The sequence below is a fragment of the Hyalella azteca genome, unplaced genomic scaffold, assembly GCF_000764305.2.
Source record: "Hyalella azteca isolate HAZT.00-mixed unplaced genomic scaffold, Hazt_2.0.2 contig12538, whole genome shotgun sequence".
In the NCBI taxonomy this organism is placed as follows: domain Eukaryota; kingdom Metazoa; phylum Arthropoda; class Malacostraca; order Amphipoda; family Hyalellidae; genus Hyalella; species Hyalella azteca.
The window spans coordinates 1-9983 of record NW_025942494.1 but is presented as its reverse complement, the minus strand read 5'-3'; the positions used below and the strand labels follow the sequence as shown (position 1 = coordinate 9983).

The 9983-nt window shown below is 40.2% G+C and overlaps 1 protein-coding gene across 1 annotated transcript; it reads right to left on the bottom strand.

The window, feature by feature from the left end:
* Positions 1 to 2641: 2641 nt before the first annotated feature.
* LOC125178763 lies at positions 2642 to 4689 on the bottom strand. Its single transcript, XM_047883290.1, has 3 exons — positions 4401 to 4689; positions 4109 to 4273; positions 2642 to 3912 (listed from the first exon to the last, which is right to left on the bottom strand). Exons 1-3 carry the CDS (start codon positions 4687 to 4689, stop codon positions 3428 to 3430), a joined length of 939 nt encoding a protein of 312 aa, XP_047739246.1. The 3' UTR covers positions 2642 to 3427.
* Positions 4690 to 9983: the final 5294 nt, after the last annotated feature.

The following is a 9983-nucleotide window of genomic DNA, read 5'->3' as shown; positions in this document are numbered from 1 at the left end:
TCCACGATAGATGGATACTATTTGTCACGATCAAAAGGTATCGTGGTGCTTCCATTATAGATATAGTTATATGCATATTAATTCTCTAAGGTGAATTAATACTAAATCTATGGAAGCGAGCGGAACCGTGACCGTTTAAGCCGACTTCAGCAACACAAGTGATGACGAAGGCGCGACTGGACTGACAAGTCGGCTACGCCGCTGTATGTATGTGGTCACGTCTTAGAAGGGGTTGCAACGTTTTTTAGACAATTGCTTATTGCAGATTATTCTTCTGAGGATGACGAAGGTTGAGGATGGCAATGAGAATGACGAGAGTTGTGACGTTGCTGAGAAATCAACACCGAATCCTGTGAAAACAACAATTATTTCATTTGCTGCCTGCCTGTAGCATTACTACCGCTGCCACTGGCGCGGCATATAATCCCACCAAGTTTGTTTCGGAGATGCAATGGAACATATAAATTTTAATGTAATATTGGGGCCCCTGGTATAAAAATCAAAGACCCGGTACGCGATTTAAAGTTGATGAGCGCGTCGACCAAAATTCGGTTACTTTGAAGTGACCTCGGCCTACTCACGACAGGCAAAGATGGGATTGAGTCACACATCATTTTCACTATTTATGTTTTTACGTAGATATTTATCATTTACCTTGCTCTCCACAGATATTATTTAATTGCAAATAAACGTCGTTTGATGAAATACTTCACCGTTATTATATTTTGTTTCCAAAGATGCAATATCTGCGATTGTTTTATTCACTCAAGTAATATATCAGTTTATTAGCATGCATCATAGTGTGATAACACAAATCCTTTATTAAATACCGAGGAAATTTAAATTATTTAACAAACTCTCATACTATAATTGTTTAGTTAAATGTTCATGAATATAAATGCCTGACGTACTTTGGAAAAATAAAACTATGATTATGAAAAATCATTTTACGCAACTAGAAAATCTCTCAACGCTTAAACAGATTAGATGCATGAATCTAATTAATTTACTATTTTTTGTACATTGCAATAATCTCTATCGTCTATTCGTTACACAACAGACTTGTGTTAAAGCAGACCAAAGTTGGAGTCTGGGTCAACTGATAACACGATTGCATTCTTCCGAAAAATAGCTAATTCTGGCACTTAACTTCACTGATCATTCGGGGACAATAAACTTGAGCAATAAACTTTTCAGATATATAAGTGCCTTGCCTTACGGGATCGTAAACCATATTGGGACTTATATAATGAATTGAAGAAACTCGTGATATATAATATATTTAGCAGGTTAGGTCAGCGTTGCTCGCCATAGATTCTCCCTGCATTTAAAATTCCTGCTATCCCGTATACCGCCATCGTCAACGCGTCAACCCAGTTGATAATTTTAGAATTAATTGTGGTCATTACAGAAATGGACTTTCAAGCCCACATACAGCACGGAACTCCAAGTTCCGTTCAGAAATGCAACGGAAACGTATAAATTTCAATGTAAATATTTATATTCTGAGGAAAATTAACACTCAACAATCTGAAAATAACTTACGAATTTATTAATCATCATTGTCATAAAATAATTGTAATAAATAAAAATAGTGAACTCCATGATTTCATTTAGTTTTAAGGTTTTAAATTAATAAAGCAGCCAATGTAGGTTTTAGGAACCGACGAAGGTTCTCCGAACTTAAGTCAGAAATGACTCCGTAATTTAAAGTAATACGCAATTTGTGATGCATGGCAAGTATTGAGCATTCCATGTAAGAGCGGAGAACGGTGCTAGATTTGAACAAAATATGAACTCCTGCATGGAAGCATTATTTTGACATTTATACTATAATGATAATAATAAGTGGACTTGAAATATCATGAAATACTATGACTGGTCAATATATGATCACTGATACCTAAACCTGGAAAATTGCAAATTTCCGAAATAACGAGTATAATTTTTTTTGTATTGATTTGTCAACCTTCTATAATATCGCCACACTTGTTATTAGGAGTGGCTGGTATCCTTTCAGTGTTAATAAAATTTACAAATTGACTAAGTAACAATGAAAGCTCGGCACAATCCAGTTATAATTGTGTTGTAGTAGGTGTGTTAATTAAGGTAGAAGCGTGGCTACGCTCCGCTACAAGCTGCTTTTTGTGAATTGACGGAAGCAAAGATGAATTTTAATACGAATCAAAACACATGAATCAAAATTCTAAAATAAATTTTCGCTCGCTTTTAAGGGGGGATCGCTTCGGTCACCAAGGCTTTTTTAGCTTTTTTATTTACGGACGGATCGCTTGGAAGCTTGGTACACATATTTAAAAAAAAATCTACGACATTTTTGTTCATGTAACTTTTTCGAAAAAAATAAAAGAAAACGTGAAATTAATAGAAAACGGCAAAAATTAGGTAGCTACTTTAAAAATGTATCTCATCATTTTATAAACGTTCTATACAGCATTGAGAGACATATTTTTCGATTTTTAAAGAACATATCTAGAAACCATCCCGTCCATTTTTTTCCAATTTCTAATTTGTTCGGGTGGGAAGAGGGCTTTTCCGAAATTTTTCAATTTTCGCCCCCCTCCCAATTTTCCAATATATAATTCAAACTATAACGAAATAAGAAAAATTATCGGATGGATTTTAGAATTTTTTTATTAAATTTGAAGGTATATTTCTCATAGCTGTAGCTTGGAAATCATAGGAGGAGAACTACATATAAGATGCAAAATTTAAATTTTTCAGGAGAACCAAAAAACTGTAATAAAACTGTGCAATAATGAGCAAGCAAGCTGTCGTCTCAGGCAACTTATTCACATTACTACCCTCTATATATTGCTAACCTCAAAGCAAGAGACCCACTTCCCAAAATACTCCCGACATTGTAGGGGTTAGCAGTTTAAAGTAACGGACTTCACAATATTCATAGACGAGCTAAATTCAATATGTCTTCATATATAAATTTACACAATTAAATCTATTGAAAAAATATAGAATCTCTAATTAACGGGACAGAAACCATATAAAAAGTCGAATCAGTTGAATGGAAAACTTGTATTAACAAAAATAATCAATTGTATATTTGCTCAGATATTACTCTAGAAATGTAAACACAGAAAAAACGTTTCTTCCAATGGTTAAAATGTAGTTGTTACAACGTTAAATCGCTGTGTTTGAACGATATAAAGCCTGTACTAATTATCAGCTAAATTAAATTCAGAAGAAAAACAAATCAAAGCTCTTATTTTCATAACGAGGAACATGAATGTACAAAATACAACTTAAGAATGTGTTTAAATATTTTATTATCTGCACTTTACCAACTGCCTTGCATGCAGGAAGTGCCTTACGATTTGCCTGTTGTTTGTGTGACTGCAAGCCTGAAAAATCAATTACGGATGCTCTATCTGGTGTGTAAGTTTTTAATTCTTTATACCATTTGCCCGCAGGCAGATTTGGGAATCATATAACCATCAAATTTACACGCACGTGGGTATTGCGAAGCCGGCATGAGTGTAACTGCAGACAAACTCGGATAATCGTAGTGGTGTCCAGCGAGTGACGCCCTCTTTTCAGGTGTTAGCAGATCTTTATATTCGCGTGGTAAGCTCGGGGGTGGACGACTGGGGTACGGGAGGAGATGCCCATGAACCTCCGCAACTGATGACTTTGACAATGGTTCTTGGTAGTTGAGAATATGATCACAAGCACTATCGTTCCGATTTTTATTTTTTACGGAACGTGTGTTGTTATGTTGCGAAACATTAAAGAGAAATCTGCACCCAAAGAATGTTAAGGTAATTATCAAACCAACTATCGTAGACGCTAGTAATGCAAGTCCAAATAGTGTGAGCCAAAGCATTACTTCACTACTGCTCACTTTCGAAGTGTTGTCCAATGGAGTTACTGCAGCATCTGCGAAATAACAAAAAGGATAGTTTCGCACTGTGGCATGAAATTTCAATCTCGTTTTAATATCTAATTAATTGCATCAGATTTGCTGTTATTTTTTCATGTAAAACAAGTTTGATAAAATGTATTTAATCGAAATATCCTGGTACCATCGAATTTAAATAATGTAAAATGTCTTTAGGCACAATAAATAATTCACCATCATCTGAAGATTTAGTAAGAACTTGGGTCTCTTCTTCAAGAACTTGAGTCTCTTCGCAACAAGTACTGATCAACGAAGAACTTTCATCGTGCTCCGCAGCCTGAGCGTCCAAGACGTCTTCGGTGATGATGTTCAAAGATTCGACGATTGGTTTGGATAAGACTGTGAAATATTCAAAAGTTACGTATCATAAAGTTCATATATTGTTGATAAATAAACGCATTTTGCTAAGTAAACGCATTCATCATTTGAGGTTTTTCGTTAGTCATATATTTCAATAGAAAAGCACCTTCATCGATAGCTCCAGCTAAAGCTCTTGGGACTTTAAAAGGCTTTTGACGACAAGCAGCAAACAGAGACGATTCAGCACGGGAGAACGTTTCTTCCAGCTCGGAAGCAACAGACTCATTCAGAACGTTTTCATTTTTCTTCAACTGGATTCTGCAAGTCAGCTCAACTTCGCAAAATTCATCAGTAATTTCCAGCGGTAAAGACGCCGTCCGGGTTTGTGGTACAACCCTACTAAGAGATGATTTTCCAGCTGAGAAACTAGTTACCTTTCTGTCAAAGACGGACATCATCGACAAGCTCTAAAGAACAATACCACAAGCTCTGACCAAAGCACCAGATGCCCAAGAAGGCTGGTGCTAAAAATTCAACGAGATTCAACGAGAGTTGTAAGCTGAACGCGACCCTGAGCAGTCAGCCCATCGCTACTTAGGCGGACTAGCCAGTAGCTGATTTCCGTGAATAGTTTGTCACACTAGTTGGCTAAATATTCGAGTCGTGCTGGCTCTAACCAGTCTTACCTGCTATCGTACCTATGCGAATTAATGCTTCCTGAACTACGTGGATTAATGCTGTGCAATAGTCAATAGAATCGAACGTCTCGTACAATAGAGATTGTAGTCGTAATTTTCACTGTTCTCCTTACCACGGATTACTGGGTGACTTCAAATTAACTATTTCACCTTGTTTTCGAGTGTGGTACTTACAGCATAACTAGTGCTGTCGACGACCAGTTGGTAATGGGTTTCTGATGAACTTGGAATAGGCAAGAGGGTAAATATTTGATAACGCTGTCTTAATATTAGCAAAAGCTGACTGTTCTTTGACATCAGACAGAGACAATGATTTTTTTTATCAAGTTTCGTCTGTTCAGTCAGCGGATACACCAATTTGGCAAAATTTGGGATAAGACGCCGGTAAAATCCGACCATGCCGAGAAATCGTCTCAGAGACTCTGAATCGTTTGGCATCAATTGCAAATTTATCAATTTCTTTCAATTTGTTGTCGGTTGGCTTTTAAGCCATCGGAATTGATAGAGTAACCCAGGAAATCCAATTGTGTGTGCAAGAATTTTGAGAACGTATTTTAAATTTGTATAATGTTGCACTTGCTCAGGGCTGGAAGAAAATACAAGATGTCGTCTAAATACATAAAAACAAAATCACGTTGAATGAACAAACTGTCCGTTTAGCGTTGAATTGTGGCACCAGCATACCTCAGTCCAAAAGGCATTTTTAGGTACTCATATTTGTCGAAAGGTGTGGTTACAGCGGCTTTGTAAATATCATCAGGGCGCATGGGAATTTGATGGTAGGCCTGAATCGAGTCTATTTTGCAAAAAATAGATTTACCTTCTAGTTTGTTTGAAATACTGTGGATATGTGATACTGGGTACCTGTCGAGCACGATCAGCACGTTGAGGGACCGGTAGTCACCACAGATCCTGCATTACAATAGAATAGAAGTGTCGGCGTTGAAGAAATAGGCCCATGGCCTGTTGCCGAAAAAAATAATAGCGGTTTCAGCGTTATTAGGCCGTAGGCCTGTCGCCGATTCTCAAACATCGCAGAACATTCATAGCATTTTGCGGTCTCGAACTCGCAACTCGCTGCTACAATTCTTAACCGTCCAGCCTCCTTGCCGATTCTGACCAGAAACTGGCTCACAGAGCTGGGATCGAACCCGCGCCTCTCTGCGCCAATCTCGGTACTCTGAAGTCTGAACTTTAACCACTGGGCCACCCTGCCCCGTGTTGGCCTGGATCCGCTTTAGGCACGAGGTGAATAGGGCTGGACCACGGCGAGTTGGACAGTCTTACATTGCCAGATGAAAGTAGATAATGATACTTCGTTTTAGCAGCTGCATACCTCTCATTCGACAGTTGTCGCGGTTATGCAAAATGTGGGCGCAGCGCTTCCGGTATTGATGCGGTGAGAGATCGAGCCAGGCTGAGTCGAGTTGGTGGTCTTTGTTGAAAGGAGTGAAGGATATTTCCTCCGCAGGTGTTGTACTTGTTCTGAAAGAATCGAGGTATCGTTGATGACTACGTGCTGCACAGGGCCGCTCGGTAGTCTGTAGGCTCTAGTTTGCGTGCCTGCTCTTCGGTCTGTTAATTTATTGACACCTCAATCTACCAGCAAGTTGAAATGATTAAGGAAGTCCCATCCGATTAGGGGATTTAGAGTGTCTGCAACAACAATGGCCCATGAGAAAGAGCGGCGAAGTTTTAGGGTAACAATGTCCACTGTTGCTTCAATGAGAGTGCTAATTTCATCCCCAGCAACTGAGTGCAGCCGGACTGCAGTCGGGTGCAAGGGAGTTCCTTCCGCAAACTTATGAGGCATAGAGACCGGCGCCGGTGTCTACAACAAACTTTAGTTTCATCGCCCCGAGTTGAGCAGCAACTTCCAGATGCGGCGGGCCGGAGGTGACTGTGGCGACCCACCTTGCTAGTTTCCTTTTTTGGGGGTACGCAGCCGTGCACCACCAAATTTGTGCACCAACCAGCCTTGAAAGGAACGCCTAGCATATTTCCGGAGGACCACCAATCAGCCGCGGATTAAGCCATCCGTCGGTAACCAGCCCGCGACATCATCCTGCTTTAAATAGTAGGAGCTTTACGCCACTACATTCTGAAGCGAATAGCCCCGAGGGTAATGGTTGTCCACCACTGAACGTTGCATCGAATCATCACTTCATACCCTGACTTAAGCTCGAACTGTAACTAGCGGACAACGGACTGCGACAAACCAGTCCAGTTCACCAGTGGAACTGTATGCATCCTGCCGTGCACCACCAGACGGTTACTTTTAGCTCACAACATCCGGGGTTAGGTTGCAGTAAGTATAGCTCTGTTCCAAAATCTACAGTCGTTCGAGGAGCGACTTCCGCAGCTTCGCTAAATTACGTAACTTTTAGCTCACAATATTTGGGGTTAGGTTTCAGATAGCATAGTTCTGTTCCAAAATTTATCGTCGTACGACGCGTGGCCGTTCGACCGTAGGCTGATGCCATACACGGGACAGATACGGACGGCTCCGGCGCGCTCCGTCCGGACGATATAAAAAATTTTCGCGCATTCGCGGACTATGCTGGGCCATTCTACGTCAGGCTACTTTCCTGTGGGCTGATTGATCTAATTCAATGGATGTGATATGTCTGGTGGCTTGCGGCTGATAATGTTTTAGTGAAAAAGTGTTATAATGCTACGTTTTTGAGCGAAGGGATCATGATAGTCCATTCGATCATCCGCAGTGGTGGTCTCCGACAGGCGTCCCATTGGCACCAGGGTTTGCAACTCCTAGCATTTCCAGCGAAGTAAATGTGGGATTTGCACACTAGTGGCATCTGGTCTTTGCTGAAAGGGACGTAAACCGTACGGGATCGAGTTGTTAAAGAGTAGAAGTTTCTTGTTGAGGATAAAGCTTCTGTTTTGTTGGCTCACACAGCTCCAATTGATGCAGTTCTAGCAAGATTGTTACGGACCAGAGGCATTAGTTCGTCGGCCAAACTTCCTAATTGCATGAGTGACATTTCTCGTTGGGCTGCAGTAACAGGTGCTATCTCAGGAGGCAGGGATTGATTAAATTTGAACTGTACCAAATCGTCACTGAGACCAAACCTTAGTTGGGATTGATCGTAATTTCCTCTAAATAGACAGATGGTCTCCCAGCCATGGGTGTTTTGCTAGTTTGTTTCTCAAAGAGTTCTGGTTTGGTTTTGTCGTAATAGCCTATAGCTGCTGGTTTCATAAACTATTTGCATTCACTTAATAATTCACGTGATAATTTACATACAAAATCAGGTGGTAGTGCAGAGATGACGCGGTAGAACTTTGTGGAGTGTGAGGTGATGCCGGCGTAGCTTGAACTAGCATTCCAAGATGAAGAACCAGCCATCAGCAGCAGCGTCCATGAACTGCGCCATCTTCGTCACTTGGTTCGCTGGTGACGAGTCTCCTTTCCCGTTAATTGCAACTGCCGTTAGTCTCCATCTTCCTCTAAACCTCTATCTGGGGTCGCCCGTGTAAAGATCAGGCAGCTAATGCTCGATCAGAAGTTTTAACGAAATACACAGAGGTTAGGGAGATGCTTAGTTGAATATGGCTATCCAGTTTATTGTTTACAGATACAAAGCTGGTGATGAACTGAACATGAATAAAATTTATCTAACCAAGTTGACCAAAAATTAGACTATTTATTGGCGAACTGAATCAAAAAGATAGGATGGTTGCTACAGATCCATATGCTGGGAATCACGCCCGCGACTTGGGCATGCAGCGATGACACTAGGTCGTGAGATGCGAATGTGGCTTTCAACCGTGAAACGTTGAATAGGTTGCAGTTGTTCAAACTCAGGCATGATGGTGTTGATTTTTGCTGTCCATTGCCGCAGTACGTAAGGGGACCGGTCTGCTGATACCCTTAAGAACTTTTGATTTTATGGATTGACCCACCGATAGTCGGTTCAGAATAGGCGACCAAGCTCCCAATGAATATCTCTTGGTACAGCCAGAAAGGCTTTTTGCTCTCCCGCCTGATTTTGGCACAGCACATAAAAACGGCTTCCACCAACCACCTCCCTGTGAATGGATTATCACCAATGCTTAATTGAAAATAGACATTGCCAGAAGGCAAGCATTTCAACAAGATGCAAAAGTATAAAATATTATTTCGCCAATCTAAATGAATAAAATAATAAGCGAATATTTCAGGGCAACAAAATAAAAATATATATAAATAATACGATTCTTACCGAAACAACACTAGACGATCATACTCCGAGATGACTGATCCCTTAGGATAAGTCAGTTTATTGGTGTTTTCCTGATTGTACTTCTTTATTGAAAGTAATTCACCAAAAAACTATTACTTTCTCAAGAGTTACCTCTTCAAGTTGCCGATAAGTAACTTCGTTACCCCTAACATATGCGACCGCTTCAGCAAACCTCCTGGCACCCAACAATCGATTCACATAGCTACTGATTATTTGTGCTTCTGTTAATAAAATATACGTAGATTAATCAGAGACAGATGGACAGAAGACAACTTTGCGAATAAAATTAATTGGCATTATTCCCAACAGTTACGATATTCCCAACACTAGATACATACACCCATCCTGACTAACTGAGAGCAAATGTGGAATAATTATTTCTTTCAAGCCACAATGAGAAATAGTTGCCACTCCGGTCAATTGCTTACGCAGATACACAAAGTACTCGTAACTGCTCAGACTTTACTTCTGAATTACGGTTTCAATTGAAAGAAAAAATTTCTGTAAATTTTCCCCCTTATTACTAAACTAAGGAAATTAAACTTGAGACATTTTGAGTTTAGGACCCCGCGGCACCTGGACGCAGGTAGCAGGCTCAGAAACTTACGTTTCGGATGGTTAAGAGACATGGTTGATGCAAGCTTATCCTCGTAATCTTCATTGAGGGAAGTTAAATCCTCAATTCTAAATTCTTTCAGCTCAGCTGCAATAGCTATAGAATAGAATAGAATAGAAGTGTCGGCGTTGAAGAAATAGGCCCATGGCCTGTTGCCGATTCTTGAACTTTTCGTGACTTGATTCACAAGG